The sequence below is a fragment of the Eurosta solidaginis genome, chromosome 4 (assembly GCF_040869045.1).
Source record: "Eurosta solidaginis isolate ZX-2024a chromosome 4, ASM4086904v1, whole genome shotgun sequence".
Lineage (NCBI taxonomy): Eukaryota > Metazoa > Arthropoda > Insecta > Diptera > Tephritidae > Eurosta > Eurosta solidaginis.
This window is the reverse complement of record NC_090322.1, coordinates 152,030,912-152,050,516: the sequence shown is the minus strand read 5'-3', so window position 1 is coordinate 152,050,516 and position 19,605 is coordinate 152,030,912. Positions and strand designations below refer to the sequence as shown.

At 38.9% G+C, this 19,605-nt stretch overlaps 1 protein-coding gene across 13 annotated transcripts in view; it reads right to left on the bottom strand.

Moving 5' to 3' along the window:
• Positions 1-1,115: 1,115 nt before the first annotated feature.
• The window catches only part of LOC137250507 (keratin-associated protein 21-1-like), a 58,838-nt gene continuing 40,348 nt past the window's right edge, over positions 1,116-19,605 (bottom strand). For 4 of the 13 annotated variants that reach the window (XM_067783421.1, XM_067783428.1, XM_067783432.1 and 1 more), the window contains exon 2: positions 1,116-1,801. In XM_067783421.1, coding sequence (XP_067639522.1) covers positions 1,246-1,776 — 531 coding nt within the window. In that variant the 5' untranslated portion in view covers positions 1,777-1,801 and the 3' untranslated portion in view covers positions 1,116-1,245. The other 9 variants (XM_067783427.1, XM_067783430.1, XM_067783431.1 and 6 more) reach the window with 6 other exon arrangements.

The window sequence follows — 19,605 nt, the reverse complement described above, 5'->3', positions numbered from 1 at the left end:
CCACGACCCTTTTAAAAATATTTTATATAAAAGTGGGCGTGGGCCTTACCCGATTTCGTTAATTTTTCTTCAAAGCATTCCTTTTAGTAAAGGCAACCTCTGTCCCGAATTTTGTTACGTTAGGTTTAACGATTGTTGATTTACGATTAACAATATTTGTAAAATTGATTTTATCACAAGTGGGCGGTGCTACGCCAATTTTAAATTTTTTTTTCAAATTTTTATCAAGAGTCTCAATATCAGTCCACACGTCAAATTTCAACATTCTAGGTGTATTATTTACTGTAAATAATCAGGTTTTTTTGTTTTTCAAAATGTTATATATATAAAAAATGGGCTATTCTGGGTCCAGATAAGCTCGTATACCAAATTTGGTGAAGATATCTCAATACTTACTAAAGTTATCGTGTTAACGGGCAGACGCACGGACGGACGGACATGGCTCAATAAAATCTTTTTTCGATACTGATGATTTTATTATATATAAAAGTCTATATCTATCTCGATTCCTTTATACCTGTACAACCAACCGTTAGGCAATCAAAGTTATAATACCCTGTGTACAAGTACAGCTGGGTATAATCATGTGCAAATTTGGCGCGGAGGATATTCTTGCTGTTGTTTATACACCTTGTGAAAATTTACATAAGAATCCATATCGAAATTTCAAAAAATGTATTTATTACCAAAGATCGATAAAGCAGAGAACACTTAATGTTTGTGATATTTCTCTTCAAATATATCCCTAATATATTAAAACATATGTATATATATATTAGACCACATAGCTGGATATATAATGTTTGGTTTTGCGCAGACTTAAACCTCCTTTCTTTTGTATCGTTATAATCAAGTTTTCGGCTTAATCACGACAGAATGTCTGGATGGGTATGGACAAGGTTTGGTGCACAGATGGAATTTTCTCTGTATCCCTACTTTTTTAGGATCATCTTCGGATCATTTTGAATTAATTAAGTTCTGTGTTGACTAACTTGGGATTGTTTTCGGGATAATTTCGGGCATTTATGGGACCGTTTCGAGATCACTAAGGAACAATGTTCCGATTGTTTTGGTTATATATTCGGGAATATCCTCGGATCATAACGAACTCCTAATTTTGAAAAATTTACATTTATTAAAAACATTTTTATTGAACAACTTCAAGGATTTACAACTAATCAATGCTTAAAGCTTTTACGTTTTTCGTTTCCTTATCATAATCTTTCCCTGTTACCTCGTTCAGGATCAACACCAACCGCAACCACCTAAAGCGCCTACACCACCAGCAACTGGATGACTAGGAATTACACCACTATATCCGAGACCAACACCGCCGCCATAACCATAACCATAACCGCTGCCGTAAGTTGCACCATAATTTATTGGTGGTGGAATGGGAGTTGAAATAGACGTCACCACTGGTGTAACAACTGCTGATGTGGCTACGGAAGGATACGCAATACCACCGCTCGCATAACCGCCATCGCCATAACCATAACTACCAATACCACCATAACCAGCACCGTAACCACCACTATAACCACCGCTAGGCACAACAGACACTTTAATTACTTTCACTACTTTCTCACCACCATATGAGTAAGGTGTCACACCATAGACGCCACCGTAACTACCGCCATAACCATAGCCACCACCATAGCCGGGACCATAACCGCTACCACCACCAATTCCTGCCAGAATACCCAATTTGCCGAAAGTCGCCCGACTTGGTGCGATGATTGCAATAACAACGAGAATACAAACAAATACCTTCATTTTGTGTCGATTATGTAACCCTTATCTGTGGAGTAAATCAAGTTTAGTTGTAGTACTCTTTGTTTTTAATGGTTCTTGTTGTAGACTAGCGAACCGAATGAAGTGACTAACTTAACTGATATTAGCTTTTGACCATTGGCGCACATTTATACAAATGTATTTTTTTTTAGCATTCTCTAGGCGTTGGAATCCCGTCTCTAAACAAAGCAGCTATTGTTCCATTTAAGTTTGTCCGAGTATCCACTAGAAACAGTTAAGACAATTGTAGCCAATGCATCCGGCTAGCGTCAGTGGATAAATAAAATATTATTGGGTAAACAAAATATAAAAAAAAATATATTGTTAGATAGTGTGGGCACTAATTGAAGGACAGCTCATTAGGTCTACTCCTCATAGTCGTACATCACTACTTGGTTGATTTACGTCTTTGAATGGAATTAACACTTTCATCAGCTTCAAACATATTGGTAAGAACTGAATGGCTTTACGTTTATTTGAACTATTAAGTGCTTGTTTTTATTTACTGTTTAAATAATTTTTTTTGTGTTTTATTCCTTTTCTTGTCTATTCTATTCTTATTACTATATCACAAAATTTTGCGGGAATCCCATTCCCTTTGCAAGTTGTACTCATTTCTTGATAAAAAGGGAATATTTTTAAACGGTTTTATTTAGTTGGAATGATGCACGGCCGTTGTGAACGAATTTTGTAATTAAAATTTAAGTAACTTCCCGATAAGCTACAAGCTTTAAACTTGAAACCCGATGACAATGAAATAATAAGAAAAAAAATTCCGATAGGTGCCGCATGGATCGAAATATTTCAAAAAATAGTATTAGTGGTGTCCGATTTGGCTTTAAATGCGATTTGCGAAAAAACTAAGAAAGATAGAAAACTGCGGTTTCTTCCTATGGAAAGAGCGTTAAAGTTCCTATAAGAATCACTCAAAAAGTGAACAAGTAAGGAAGGTGGCATTTTTTTTAATTTTTCGTAATTTTCGATATCGAAAAAGTGGGCGTGGTCATATCCGGATTTCGGTCATTTTTACGCCAAGATAAAGTGAGTTCAGATAAGTACGTGAACTAAGTTTAGTAAAGATATATCGATTTTTGCTCAAGTTATCGTGTTAAGGGCCGAGCGGAAGGGCAGACGGTCGACTGTGTATAAAAACTGGGCGTGGCTTCAACCGATTTCGACCAGATCATTTTGATATATAGAAGTCTATATCTATCTCAATTAGTTTATGCCGTTACGGATTGCCGTTATGCGAACAAAGTTAATATACTCCATGAGCTCTGCTCAGCTGAGTATAAAAACGGTATTTTCGCACATTAAGGTCGTTTCATGATGAGGTCACATATGCCTAAAATTGTACGCACCAGTTGCTTATATTTACACCCTAAGAGCGCGATTTTAATCACTAAGGGCCTAATTTTTTCATGTACATAAGCTTGTAGCGAAAAAGTCGCAAGAAGCCATCGAACAATTGAATTTGTCGTACACAGTGGACACTCCTTCAACCATGGCGTCTTTACAAACAAACATTTCCAATATATCTATGTATTTGTAAAGGTTATTCACTTATTCATATTTACATATTATTTAAAGTTTATCACTTCGTTACCGTCGAACTTAATATCGCCTAACAGTCGATTCTTAAATTTTTTTAATACCTTATCTGTTATTCGGGAAACTGGATCAGCTAATAAGAAAAAAAGAGAAGATAACGTTAATAGGTCAACAACCGGCGCCAATTGGTCACACCAAGGGAGTTTAAATCGTTTTCCACTTGGTCCTTCCAACGGAGTGGGGGCCGCCCTCTACCTCTGCTTCCATAGGCGGGTTCCGATAGAAACACTTTCTTGGTCGGAGCATCATCTTTCATTCGCATAACATGGCCTAGCCAGCGCAGCCGCTGCGTTTTAATTCGCTGGACTATGTTGACGTCTCCATATAGCTCGTACAGCTCATCATTAAATCTTCTTCGGTACTCGCCATCGCCAACGCGTAGAGGTCCATAAATCTTTCGAAGAACTTTTCTCTCGAACACTCCCAAAGCCGCTTCATCTGATGTTGTCATGGTCCATGCTTCTGCCCCATATAGCAGGACGGGTACGATAAGTGACTTGTAGAGTATGATTTTCGTTTGCCGAGAGAGGACTTTACTTTTCAATTATATACCTAGTCCAAAGTAGCATTTATTGGAAAGATTGATTCTTCGCTGGATTTCAATGCTGATGTTGTTGCTAGTGTTGATGCTGGTTCCCAAATAAACGAAGTATTTTACTATTTCGAAATTATGGCTGCAAATAATAGCGTGGTTGCCAAGGCGCGTATACGCTGAGTCTTTGCTCGATGACAGCAGGTACTTCGTTTTGTCCTCATTCACCACCAAACCCATTTTTGCCGCTTCTTTTTCCAGTTTGGGGTAAGCAGAACTAACAGCGCGGGTGTTTAGGCCGATGATATCAATGTCATCAGCATATGCCAGTAATTGCACGCTTTTATAGAATATTGTTCCAGTGCGGCTAAGTTCCGCAGTTAGTATAATTTTCTCCAGCATCAAATTAAAGAAATCGCACGATAGGGGGTGACCCCTTCTGAAACCTCGTTTAGTTTCGAACGGCTCGGAGAGGTCCTTCCCAATCCTGACTGGGCTGATGATGTTGCTCAACGTCATTTTGCACAGCCGTATAAGTTTTGCGGGGAAACAAAATTCAGACATAGCGGCATATAGGCAGCTCCTTTTCGTGCTGTCGAAGGCGGCTTTAAAGTCGACGAAGAGGTGATGTGTGTCGATTCTTTTTTCACGGGTTTTTTCCAAGATTTGGCGCATTGTGCAAATCTGGTCGATGGTAGATTTACCAGGTCTGAAGCCGCACTGATAAGGTCCAATCAGCCGGTTCACGGTGGGATTCAATCTTTCGCACAATACACTTGAAAGGGCCTTATATGCGAAATTAAGAAGGCTGATTCCACGATAGTTGGTGCATTTTGCAGTATCCCCCTTCTTGTGGACCGGGCAAAGAACACTTAGATTCCAACCGTCGAGCATGCACTCTTCCGCCCATATTTTGCTAAGAAGCTGCTGCATGCGCCTTACCAACTCCTCGCCGCCGTACTTGAATAGCTCCATCAGCGCCCACGGCCTTGTTGTTTTTCAATCTGGTTATTGCTATTCTAACTTCGTCATAAACGGGCGGGGGGGACATATATTCTATCATCATCGATTGCGGGATCGGGTTCTTCATCTCTGTGCGCTGAATTGCTGCCTCCATTTAGGAGAACAGAGAAGTGTTCTCTCCATAATCTAAGCACTCTCTGGGCATCAGTTACAAGGTCGCCGTTTTCGTTCCTACAGGAGTTTGCCCCGGTCTTAAAACCTTCCGTCTGTCGCCGTATTTTGTAGTAAAATTTTCGGACGTTATTCCTGGTGGCTAGCAGCTCAAGCTACTCGCACTCACGCGTTTCTGCTTCTGCTTTTTTCTTCCTGAAAAGGCGTCTCACTTCCTTTTTCAACTCACGATAGCGTCCACACACTCCTCCTGTCGGGCTTGCTTTTAACGTAGCCCTGTAGGCAGCGTCTTTTCTTTCAGTTGCAACACGGCATTCTTCATCGTACCAGTTGTTTTTTCGTGGCCGCCGGTAACCAATTTTTTCCTCGGCGGCAGTACGAAGTGCTTTGGAAATATGCTCCCACTGCTCCCGTATTCCTTCAGGATGAGTTATGCTCTCAGAGAGCAGGTGTGAGAGTCGAGTTGCGAAATCATTGGCAGTCTGTTGTGATTGAAGGGCGATTTGGGCGTGGCCATCCCCAATTGACATAATAGCTTGTTTGACATCATCAAGCACATATTCTCAATGGACATCAACGTCTCATTGTAAATTTCTTAACTTATTTGTAAATTCGGATTCCCTGTTCTTTTGTGTATATTAAATAAGGTATTTTCAGGCATATTATCTTTGTATTTTATCCACAAATCAATTGGTTTTGATGGGAAGCATGTACATATGATAATGGAAAACAATGTTCGTATTTGATGAGCTTGTTATAAAATTACAGCATCATTGAGAGTTTGATCCCAATGTGCATCGTTTCCATATCACTTCCTTTCGTTACATATTTACATATGTACTTGATAGATTTTACTGAATGGCGAGATTCAACATTGATGTGTGCTTTGAAAGTTTTTGATAACATCGGTGAGTATGGAAAAATCCACCGATTATCTATTTCAATATCTTGTTGATTTACTTAGACAATTGTTGATCTTCCATTGTCTGCTAAAGATCGCCGACGATAGATAGGATAACCATCATTTCCAGTTTTGGTTTCCGATATTAATGTCCGTGGATAGCGCTCTGAACAATTACCATCTACCCTACACGGTGTATTTTTATTAAGTGTTCCGCATGGACCATGTATCATGCTTTTGATAACTACCTCATGCAAGCCAGGATCTACTTGTTCATTAGGGATTTCAGCTGATATCACTACATCAACTTCATTTGGCCTAATTTTTTCAGCCAACCAAATCAAAATGTGGGCATGCGGCAACCCACGTTTTTGCCACTCTACAGAATACATCCAGCATCGTGTTTCACCAAACACACAATGTCTAACAATTAAATCCATTAACGATTTAAATTTTTGTCTGAAGACTCTTGCTGTAATGTCATGACGATCAGTAAGTGATTGGCCAGGGAATAACGCTTGTTTAATTTCTATCTATTGTGGATTGAACGTAAATATGATGAATAAATCTGCTGTGCCATAATGCAGAGCATATGACATGGCATCTTGAGCATAGTCATGCATATGCCGGGGACTTCCGATGTGGGTTGCTGGAATTAATTGCATCTCGAAGGTGAATATACTCTTCTTCAGATCGAATTTTGGTCTGATTCAACCTGATGAATGTTAATCTCTCCATTTCAATCTTTACGTAAATATCAACAACATATCGGTGACATAATCGCCGGCATTTCAAAATGTGATTGTCTTCATTTTCTCTGATCATTAGGCGGTATGAATTAAAGTTCATTGAACTAACTCTTTTGTTAATTTCAGAACCTGTAAATATTTTTATACTCAGCTGAGCAGAGCTCACAGTGTATATTAATTTTGTTCGCATAACGGTAATCCGTAACGGCATAAACTAATCGAGATAGATATAGACTTCCATATATCAAAATGATTTGGGCGAAAAAAGAAATTCTTTTAGCCATGTCGGTCCGTCCGTCCGTCCGTCTGTCCGTAAACACGGTAACTTGAGTAAATTTGGAGATATATTGATGAAATTTGGTACGTAGGTTCCTGGGCACTCATCTCAGATCGCTATTTAAAATGAACGAAATCGGACTACAACCACGCCCACTTTTTTAATATCGAAAATTACGAAAAACCGAAAAAGGGCGATAATTCATTACTAAAGACGGATAAAGCGATTAAACTTGGTAGGTGGGTTGGCCTTATGACGAAAAATATAAAATTAGTAATTTAAAAGTGTTGCAAGCTATAATTTAGCAGTCGTGCAAGATATCATGATGAAATTTGGCAGGAACGTTACTCCTATTACTATATGTGTGCTAAATAAAAATTAGCAAAATCGGATCATGCACACACCCACTTTAAAAAAAAAAATTTTTTAAGTCAAATTTTAACAAAAAATGTAATATCTTTACAGTATATAAGTAAATTATGTAAATATGCAACTCCAGTAATGATATGGTGCAACAAAATAAAAAATTAAAGAAAATTTCAAAATGGGCGTGGCTCCACCCTTTTTCATTTAATTCGTCTAGAATACTTTTAATGCCGACGATAACTGTTTTTTGTAAAAATTTACGAAATCGGTTAAAGCCACGCCCAGTTTTTATACACAGTCGACCGTCTGTCCGCTCGGCCGTTAACGCGATAACTAGAGCAAAAATCGATATCTCTTTACTAAACTTAGTTCACGTAATTAACTGAACTAAAAATGGCCGAAATACGCTCACTTTTTCGATATCGAAAATGACGAAAAATGAAAAACATGACATAATTCTATACCAAATATGAAAAAAGAGATGAAACATGGTAACTTTGTAAAATGGGTGTGACACCTACCATATTAAGTAGAAGAAAATGAAAAAGTTCTGCAGGGCGAAATAAAAAGCCCTTGGAATCTTAGCAGAAATACTGTTCGTGGCATTACATATATAAAGAAATTAGCGGTACCGGACAGATGAATTTCTGGGTCACCCTGGTGCACATTTTGGTCGATATCTCGAAAACGCCTTCACATATGCAACTAAGGAGCACTCCCTTTTAAAACCCTCATAAAAACCCTGGTCCACCTTTATGGCGATATCTCAAAAAGGCGTCCACCTATGGAACTAATATCCACCCCTTTTAAAATACTCATTAACACATTTCATTTGATACCAATATCGTACACACAAATTCTAGAGTCACCCCTGGTCCACCAGCTGAGGATGTAATGTTCGGTTACACCCGAACTTAGCCTCCCTTACTTGTTTATCATAATGATGACTGTTGAATAACAAATTAAACTATTTAGTAGGTGATAAAGTAGATGACGACACATCTCATAGAACAATATTTCAATAACCCTGTAATGGGGTTTATCATCTTGAATGAGAAATCATAGCCATCTTCAACTTGCCAGAATATAATGGGATATTGCAGTGCATCATATGAGTGAGTGTTTCCTTAATATCACGTGACTCCAAATTTTCGCCAACTACAACAATGGCAACTTCATCGATAGTAGGTGCATTAAAACGTCCTACATGTTGGCCCACAGGAGTTTATCTGCTCTGATAACAATTTTGTGATCATCAGATGACATCATATCCATTGCATTTTTAAATAATAAAATAAATTGATTGTGTTCGTGAAATAAGTTTTGTAATTGTCCAACTATTGACTTTTCACTGAATTGTTATATGCACAACGTATATTGATTTCTTTTGGTGAATTGCCCATATAATAAATTTGCAAAAACTTGTAGTCGCTATCTGGCGGTGGTAACAAAGAACCGGGTATGTGATATATTTGACCTTGTATCTATAAAAAGAAAAAATGTATTGTAAAAATATATAAACTGCATATACTATTACAAACCTTAAAGGTTGGCATGCAATTTTCCCGAACTACTTTTGTTGCTCCAAATGATGTCATTTGAAGTTTAGAGAATCTGTTTCTTTTCCTGAAACCAATGAGTACAATGGGTCTGGAGGTGGATGCAATGGTATCAATTTCACCTTTCCATTGACGCAACACAATCCATTGGCTTCATTTTTGTATTTCAATGCTTTACAATATTGCCAAACTGAATTCATAGGTCCAACAGCAACACAGTTATAAGCACTGTAATCAACTGACATATCGTAACGAAAAGCAGCTCCATTCAAACTTGCACCAGTATTAGTCGTATGTCGCGCTTCACTGGTCTGTCTTCTCCGAATTCTTTGACTTTCTTTGCGACTTTCAAGTTCCTGGGTATGATTAGATAGATATGTAGTTAATTTGATTCGTTACATTTCGGGTTCTTCTGCCTAATGTGTCCGCTTCCTTGTAGGAGGCATATTTAGTAAGACACAAACACACAACACGTTTAACTTTATAGAAATTTGTGGCTTTTAGAGTTAGAAGTATTATAGATGTACAGCAAAGAGACGTTTGCATATCAACTGAAACTTTAAACAATTGGCTTTTGAGTAGGTATTCACTAAAACCCTTTGCAAGATAAATGTACGAGATTTATTATTTTTTTTTTTTTTGATTTTAAATTAATTCAATATAAGCACAGTTTTCAAAAATTATTTACAAATTCTAAAACGATAATTTGTGAAAAGTAACTGTGTTCTAAAAAATACATTTAGGGCTGCCATGAAAAATATTAAAAATGGATACTCAGTTATTTTGTCTTTACGATCAGCGTACTCGAAAAATTAGCATACAAAATATATTGAAGAATTATATCTCCTTAATGCACAAACCTTAGCATATGCATTAGGGTTATGCTTATTTATGAAATTGATCCGATTTCAAGTCTTACAGCCTAAAAATGTTCGTATTGATACAGTGTAAGAAAGTGGAAAGTTTCAGCCTGATCAGAACTTGTTTAGAGGTGGCGACTTGAGCTGAAACCTCTGTATATAGGCGTTTGAAAAAAATTTATTTTTTACGGCATCCACTGCCAACACAAAAAAGTGTCTTATGAAAACCATTCTATATGCAATGTAAATAACAGATATAATTAATTAATACATTAATAGAAAAAATTCAAAAATAATAACAACATGAAATTAGATAAAAGTTTGCATTGCCTTCACAGAACTTTAGTCAGTGACTTCCCAGGCGATTAATAAGGAAATAGCTGAACGTTGTAGAGTTGGCAAATATCCGCATACCTGTGATTTTGTCACAGCTACGGAAATATCACAGTACACTTCAGCGACAGCTTACAAGGAATATTCGTGACTGATTGCCTGTGACAGCATTTATTTCCCTTTACCAATCACTGACTCAAACATAGCTCTCATCACAGGAACAAATCGCTTCTATGCTATGAACCAATACAATGAGCAAGTTTCTTAAGCTGTGACTGAATAACAGTAGATGTCCTAAAAAATTACGCAGTGTTTATTATTCGCAACACAATCCGCAGGGAAAAATATAAAACTGAGGTAATTCTATATGACAGCATGACACTGTTAATACGCGTCAAAAAATATCGAGAGAGGTGTCAAAAGACGCGTATTGACCTCGATAACAAATATCCGAAGGCGGAAAATACAAATTTTAGCTCGTTCAAAAAATACTAACGAAAAACCGGAAAATGACCCTGGAGTGCTCCGAAACCGGTTTGGAGACCAAAACTATATCCGCGCATAACACTTATGTTTCACAATTTTTTTTGTGGGTATCACAAACTCTTCTAAATTACAACAACCACATGAAAAATTTCAATTTCTTTCACCAATATCTCTTGACAGACCCAAAATTTTTTTTTTGTCGTATAAAATCACCAAAACTGATTCCTGTTGGCGTGGTATTTGTTTTTTTTTTCAGTCACAGTCACGGTTAAAAGCCGCTGTGACTGAGAGGTCACAATCACAGATAACATTGCTCCTTAAAAATCACGGGAATGGCCAACATTAGAACGTTGACTAAACAAATTTTAAACTATTATCCGAAAAACTTTTTTTTGCTGTGCAAATACAGCCTTTTACTGTTGTTGTGAGACTTTCATCCAGAAAGCTTCAAAAAGCGCAAGCACGCAAAGCTATAAGCCTGCCGATTTCAATGCATGCTTTAAATTCAAATATTCTGTGCTCCTATGATAAGACGCTTTGATACAACTGCTTCCAGTTCGGGAAGATTAAATGTCGCTGCATTTTTATTAGAAGGTCTGTTACAGCGCAGCTTGCTTTATCTTCCATGCAGACCTGACATCGCCGAAATATTTTTAAGAGCCGCATTCGACTCGGTCTCTGAAGCTACATCAAGTGTAAATGTCCCCCTCTTTGCAAGATTTAAATAGTCTTGGAGCGAAATTGACCAGAGTAACTTCAAATTTGGAATAGCTAATGATTACTTAGCGATGCATTTAAATGATGAAAAAGAAAAAATAACACAAGTTTACAAATTCAGGTCAACTTTTGGATCTGAGCAGATAAGAACGATTCTTAACTATATTTGATATGCTGAATTCGAATCTGCATTCAGTTGTTTAAGATTGATTCTAGTTTCCGAGTTCTCGCATGATAGCACCATTGTGCTGTTATAGCAGCTTTTAAATAGTTGCACTGCTTGATAAGTCATTTCAACGTAACTGTAAAATAATATAAGTGATTAGAGCAAATAAAAATGCAGAGACAGAGTTGCAAAGTTGATTCAAAGTGTTTTCGTTGTTTTTTATGCTTGTGGGATAGCCGCGCAACTGAACATCATTATGTGAGAAAAGAATGGCAAAGTCGTACTCAATATGAGCCTGGACAGCAAAACGCCTCCGCCGAACCACTTGTAAATCCACAAGATATTTTCCTGCCACCTCTTCACATTAAACTAGGTCTTATAAAGAACTTCGTCAAAGCATTAAACCGTGAAGGACCGGCTTTTCAGTACTTAGTCAAGTTATTTCCAAAATTTTCATATGCAAAAATCAAAGAAGGAGTATTTGTCGGACCTGAAATCAGAAAATTAATGGCTGATAAAAAATTTACAAAATGGTTAATGACAGATGAAGCAGCCGCATGGGCATCTTTTCAAAATATCGTTCACCACTTTCTTGGTAATCACAAATCCTCTAATTTTAGGGAAATTATTGGCGATATGTTGGAAAATTATTGAAAGATTGGAGCTAGAACTCTAAAGATGCATTTTCTGCATTCCCATCTCGATTTTTTTCCGAAAACTTGGGTGATACGAGCGACGAACAAGGAGAGCGGCTACACCAAGATCTAGCCAACATTGAAAGATGATACCAAGGATTTTGGGATGAAGGCATGATGAGCGACTACTGTTGGACTCTAATACGCGAAACAGATACTAAACAATACAAAAGGCAAAGTTCCACCAATCTTCATTTCTGATTTGTTACTTTTAGGTTAATAAAGTGAATATTATTTGACAAAAATCTTTAAAAATTAATTTATTGACTGTATTAAAAACTAGAATCAATCTTAAAAACGGAATGAAGAATCGGATTCAGCGTCATAAATTGTCTTAAAAACCACTTTTAGTTGCCTAGATCCAAAACCGTGTATAATTGTGTAATTAATTACTGTCCTGCCGAATTGACAGGGACCATACTCGTACTGATTACATAGAACTATTGGAGTTAACTTTACTTGTTTTGGGAAACATTCCGGAATATCACCATTTTCGATCTCTTGGACCAATGCATCATGCACGTTGGATGTCCAAGGCTACCTATACCTTAAAAATATATTTGTTTCGAGATGAATTCAAATTGACAACCAAAGAAGAAAAATATTTACGTGACGTATCTGTTTTTATTGGTTTTATGTAGAATATTGGTTTCGTTCAACAATTGCATGTGAAGCTCCGAATCTCTACTTTCAATTAATTCGTGAAATATCCTTTGATAAGGAAATAGATGAAAAAATGTCTACTGCTGTGCTCAAAAAAGCCTGCGACCATTTATGGTATATGGCGGATGGAAATAATCGGCAAACTAAAAGTGGTTAATGACTCGGTAGAGCGCGGCGTCAAACTCATGCAGGACTATAACCAAAAACTTGCGAAAATAGAGCATGAACTTCAAAATTTATTACAAGTTGTAAAAGAATATCAAAAAAATGTCCTTTAAATTCAAAAAAAGCGCTAATTTACATTAACATTTATTCAATTTGTATACACGAATATTTAATTTACTTGATTACTGTTTTGTACCAAAAATCAAATATTAAATTTTTTTATAACATAGAAGGAGTGGATGACCCACACTATATATCAAAATAAAAATACTTTGTTGGATTTATGAAATGATTTATCGAAATGATCTATATTTAAAATTTAGTTGTATATCTAAATATTTTAAACAAAAAGAACTATTCATAAGATGCATATTTTTTTACAACTTGGCTAAGAATGCATATATGTATATATGTATATAACTTTAAGCTCTTGTCGCCACCTCTAAACCTTTATGGATTTACTTAAAACTTCACATATTTGTATATCACAGTAAAACGAACATTTTAGTCCCTAAGACTATCATTTACGCAACTTTTTTTTCCTCCATACAAATAAGCCGAACCCTAATGTACATACATCCACACATACCTATATACCTGCGTCCGAAGTTAAATAGAGCAGCGAATGCTATGTATGTACCAATGTGTCGCATCATGTCTCACTCAAAAGCAATTTGGGCGCACAGTTGACAGCGAACAACCACACGCACTAAATTTTTCGGTAAAAATGTTACTTTTGTTTAAGCAATTTTGCTGATATAAGAACGGAATAAAGTATTTCTTTTTTATGTAAAACGAAGGTAAATATTTCAAAGTTTTATGGCAAAGAAAAAATATTCCAATCGATCCATCCGTTTTGAATTTATAGCTGTACAAAGAAAAAATTTATGATTTTTTACTACAAACCGTACGACCATCGAAATCAAACTAAAAGAGCTGTCGTTGATTTTCACGAAGTAGCCATTGTGCTATCGCTTATCGTATACATATATCGTCGCTTACAAGCCAACCTAATAAAACCGCACTGCGTTTGTTTAGCGCACGCAAACAACCGGCGTTTTTTGCCCTAACCCAAATAAGCATGCGTTGCGACAATGTAAAGCATGTGTGCTAACGTCAAATCTAAATGTCAGGCAGAACAAAAATTGGAAATCGAGTTAGGTTTTCACGCAGCAAATTCAATTTTAGTTGCTCTCATACAAGTTGTATGTGCATGAGATATTTTTGACAGAAAATTACTTGCGTGCGTTTATATTAGGTTGGCTTGTTAGCAGGTGCTAAGTTCACGCCCACCCTGGATCATGAAGTTAAAGTTAAAGTTAAAGTGAATGTTAAAGTTAAAGCGAAAGTTAAAGTAAACTCGCGATCTTACAAATCTGTAGGCCGATATAACAACAAAAATTGTTAATACATCCCAGAGCACGGGGAAAAAGTGTCAATAAAATATGACACCATGGCATCATCGCCATAAACAAAGTCCAATTTTCACAACTATTCTGTAACAGATGTCGCAGTGCTGTGAATATCAATTGGCAAGAAACAGAATTGAATTAGGAATAATGAAGACAAACAAAAAACCGCTGTGGTGGCTGAATGGTTATAGCAGCGGCGCCTAAACGTTGCCGATGAAGGAATTTAGCAGTTCCCGAAATGGATCTATACAACGAGCTTTGGCAGTTGTCTAAATTTTTTCTTTCTTCTATTCTAATTTAAAATTTTTTCAATTAAGAAAAAATATATTATAACAATAATAATGATAAAATAATTATTGTTAGGCCTTGAGCTCGATTCAAACTCGCGATCTTACAAATCTGTAGGCCGATATAACAACAAAAATTGTTAAAAATAAAGTTAAAGTTAAAGTTGAAGTTGAAGTTAAAGTTAAAGTTAAAGTTAAAGTTAAGGTTAAAGTTAAAGTTAAAGTTAAAGTTAAAGTTAAAATTAAAGTAAAAGTTAAAGTTAAGGTTAGAGTTAAAGTTAAGTTAAGGTTAAAGTTAAAGTTAAAGTCGAAGTTAAAGTTACAGTTAAAATTAAAGTTAAAGTTAAAGTTAAAGTGAATGTTAAAGTTAAAGCGAAAGTTAAAGTTAAAAATAAAGTTAAAGTTAAAGTTAAAGTTAAATTTAAAGCTAAAGTGAAAGTTAAAGTTAAAGTTAAAATTAAGGTTAAAGTTAAAGTTAAAGTCAAAGTCAAAGTTAAAGTTAAGGTTAAAGTTAAAGTTAAAATTAAAGTTAAAGTTAAAGTGAATGTTAAAGTTAAAGCGAAAGTTAAAGTTAATGTTAAAAATAAAGTTAAAGTTAAAGTTAAGGTTAAAGTTAAAGTTAAAGTTAAAGTCAAAGTTAAAGTTAAGGTTAAAGTTAAAGTTGATGTTAAAGTTAAAGTTAAAGTTAAGGTTAAAGTTAAAGTTAAAGCTAAAGTTAAAATTAAATTTAAAGTTAAAGTTACAGTCAAAGTTAAAGTTAAAGTGAACGTTGAAGTTAAAGTTAAAGTTTTTTTTTTTTTTTTTTTGTGTTTCGTGGAAGGAGGAAATGCTTTATGCACTGACCGGGATATTTAAGCCTCACTGCGAGACTCTCCGAGTGTAGGACTCCCTTCTTCCATGAAGGCCTACCCACTAAAACCTAACCTCCCACGGCCCGCGCAAATCCCCGTACCTGGGACCGCGTTTAGCATTACTTCGGGTACGGGTGCGCGCTACGTGAGCTCTATGGCTACTCTCACGCTAATGGGCTAGGCATCCGTCTTCTCGTTTACTGGTAAGTATATGCCTCACATATGTGCTGACCGTATCCCATCTGTCTCTTCGACAAGTCATGTTATTAATGGCACTGCCCGGGGATAGGTCGCCAAGTACCTCTTCTACCCTCCTTCGCTGATGGGAGAAGTGCCTGCATTCGAAGAAGGTGTGGCGTACATCGTATATTTCCCCACAGTACAGACAGCTCGGGCTATCAACCTTACCCATTCTGTGTAGGTATTTGCGGAAGTAACCATGTCCCGTTAGAAACTGGGTCAGGTAAAAGTCTACCTCTCCGTGCGGTCGCTTCAACCATGGATCAAGTTCAGGGATTAGTTCCCTAGTCCACTTTCCTACGATGCTGTTGCTCCACTGATCTTGCCAACGTCGGATCGATTCTTCTCGCGCCTGCATGGCAACAGCAGCTCTATTATTATTATCTATCAGAGTATTCTCGCCTCATTATGCAGATGGTGTTCTGGGGACATAAGAAGACAGCCCGTGGCGATTCTGAGAGCAGTATTTTGGCAGGCCTGTAGTTTCTTCCAGTGGGTGGTTTTTAGGCTTGGCGACCATATGGGTGACGCATAGCACGTAATCGGCTGGCTAATTGCTTTGTATGTGGTCAAGAGCGTTTCTTTATCTTTTCCCCAGGTACTGCCAGCAAGGGATTTGAGGATTTTATTACGGCTCTGAATTCTTGGAACAATTGCGGTTGCGTGCGCACCAAAATGTAGATCCTGATCAAACGTCACGCCCAAGATTTTGGGGTGTAGGACAGTCGGTAGCGTAGTGCCATCGACGTGGATGTTCAATATGGTCGACATTTGGGGCGTCCATGTTGTAAATAAGGTCGCGGAAGATTTAGTCGGTGACAATGCCAGGTTTCGCGAGGCGAAAAAACTGGAGAGATCAGGCAGATAGCCGTTTATTTTATTGCATAGCTCATCGATCTCTGGGCCTGGGCCTGTGGCCATTATTGTGCAGTCATCGGCGTAGGAAACGATTGTGACTCCTTCCGGTGGTGAAGGTAGCTTAGATATGTAGAAATTAAACAAAAGCGGGGATAGGACACCACCCTGTGGCACCCCTTCTTTGATTCTCCTTTGTTTTGATGTTTCGTTTCTGAATTGCACCGATGCCTGCCGGCCACCCAGATAATTTGCGGTCCAGCTTTTAAGACATGGGGGAAGGGTAGACCCTTCCAGGTCTTGCAGTAACGAGCCATGGTTGACCGTATCAAAAGCTTTTGATAGGTCTAACGCTACGAGTACTGTTCTATGGTGGGGATATTGATTCAAACCGCAATTTATCTGGGTGCTAATGACATTTAGCGCGGAGGTAGTGCTATGGAGTTTTCTGAAGCCATGCTGATGAGGGGCTAGCTGCAAATGTGCTTGGAAATAAGGGAGCAAAATAGCTTCAAGCGTCTTTGCCACTGGCGATAGGAGAGATATCGGACGATATGACTCACCTACGTTAGCTGGTTTCCCAGGCTTTAGTAGCGGGACCACCTTGGCCATTTTCCATGTCTCGGGTATGACAAAGGTGGAAAGAGACAGGTTGAAGACATGCGCTAAATATTTGAAACCCTCTTTCCCTAGGTTTTTAAGCATCGGCATGGCTATGCCGTCTGGGGCCACTGCTTTGGATGGTTTAGCGCGACCAATGGCGTCCTCAACCTCTCTAGCGGTGATGGTAATTGGTGACGCGCTGAGTTTGTGTTTATGTGCGTGTCTATTGGCTCTCCGTCTATCTTTGTCGACCGTAGGATTCATTATATATTGTCGGCAGAAAGCGCTCGCGCATTTTTTCGCATACGACAGCACCTTATCGCCAAAGGCGATGGAAACTTTGTCTTTGTGCTTAGTCGGATTCGATAGGGACTTTACGGTGGACCAAAGTTTACTTACACCGGTAGAGAGGTTACAACCTCTTAGGTGCTCTTCCCATTTCGCCCGCTTGTGTTCGTCCACAAGCAATCTGATGCGTTGGTTTATATCCCTTATTTGGGGGTCGCCTGGATCAAGCTGTCTTATAAGGTCGCGTTCCCTCGCTAAGCTCGCGGCCTCCGCCGGGAAGTGGGGCCGGATTTCGGGAATTCTCCCGGCGGGAATGAAATGTGCCGAGGCGGATTCAATGACCTTACGGAAGGCACGCTCCCCTTGGCGGGCATCAGTCGGGATAGGGAGGGCAGCAAAGCTACTGTCTGTTGCAGATTTATATTCTTCCCACTTTCCTTTTTTGAAGTTTATGAAAGTGCGTTTTTCGGTGACGATGAAGTCGGCGGTACGCTCGAACGAAATAAGTATGGGCAGGTGGTCGGATGCCAATGTTACCATCGGCTGCCAGTTGACGCAGTTTACGAGTTCTGCGCTCACGATTGAGATATCTGGCGAGCTATCACAGCTTCCTACCATACGTGTGGGGGCGTCTCCGTTTATTGTGCAGAACGTCGTTTCGTCTATTTGATCCGCCAACATCTCACCCCTACTGTCCGCCCGCAAGTTTGAATGCCATAGGTCATGATGGGCATTGAAATCGCCTAAGATAATGCGATTGTTGCCAGTGAGTAAGGCCTCGATATTAGGGCGGTATCCACTGGGGCAACAGGTGACAGGAGGGATGTAGATGTTGATGATTTCTAGATTTGCATCGCCTGACCGGACAGATAGGCCTTGACGTTCTAAGACATTGTCCCTGCGGTCGATGCCAGGATCAAATATATAATATTGCACAGAGTGGTGTATAATAAACGCGAGGCCGCCTCCATTTCCGCTCTCGCGGTCTTTCCTGTGTACATTATAACCAGAGCAGGTCTGCAATGCAGATCTTGCTGTGAATTTAGTCTCTTGAATCGCAGCAATGCGGATGTTGTGCCGCTTCATGAAATCGACTATCTCCGTAATCTTCCCAGTTAGTCCATTACAGTTGAACTGCAGAATTCTGAAGTGCATGAGGGGTGACGCCGCCACTCTAGGGGTAAGTGACGGGTGACTACGCCTAGGTTGTGGAAGGCCAGGACGCAATTGCTGTTGTGGCCTTGGGACTGGGCGCCCTTGGGCAAGCATTGGGGTACCCGGATGATTTGGGTTTGCGACCGGGCAACATGGCGCGATGAAACCCGTCGAGGGGTTGCCGTCGCGGAGACCAGAACATCTAGGAAAGTGGCACCACCCAAGGCAGGAGCTGCATTGAGCGGATGTCGCAAACCTATATATTCTGTGCTGGCAGACGGTGCAAACGGAGGCAGGGACTAAGAGTCTGTTTCCCTGACCTGCACGATTGCTGCCAGAAAAGAGGGGGGAGAAGAAGACGGGGGCAGGGGCTGATGCTCAGCATTGCTACCAGCTCTACTACGAAGGTAGTAGTTATGAGTGGTATCAGCTGTTTGAGTTGTTGGCGCCGTGGGGCGATACCTTCCCGGAGTAAGAGAATATGTAGCAGTCCTGCTGCAAGGAGCTGCTGGGAGGATGACAATTTGTGGGAGGGACGAAACAAATTAAATGGGGTCACACTGAAATGACAGTCCTTGGTCGGGAAAAATCCCGAGTCGCTCCGGTACATAGAACCGACTGCCTTGGGAAGCACCGAGGGAAACCCTGGAATGTGTTTGTATGACATGTATATCAAATGAAAGGCATTAAAGAGTATTTTATGAGGGAGTGGGCCATAGTTTTATAGGTGGACGCCATTTAGGGATATAGCCATAAAGGTGGATCAGGGTTGACTCTAGAATGCGTTTGTACGATATGGGTATCAAATTAAAGGTCTTAATGAGTATTTTAAAAGGGAGTACTCCTTAGTTCCATAGGTGGACGCCGTTTCCAGATATCGCCACAAAGGTGGAACAGGGGTGACCC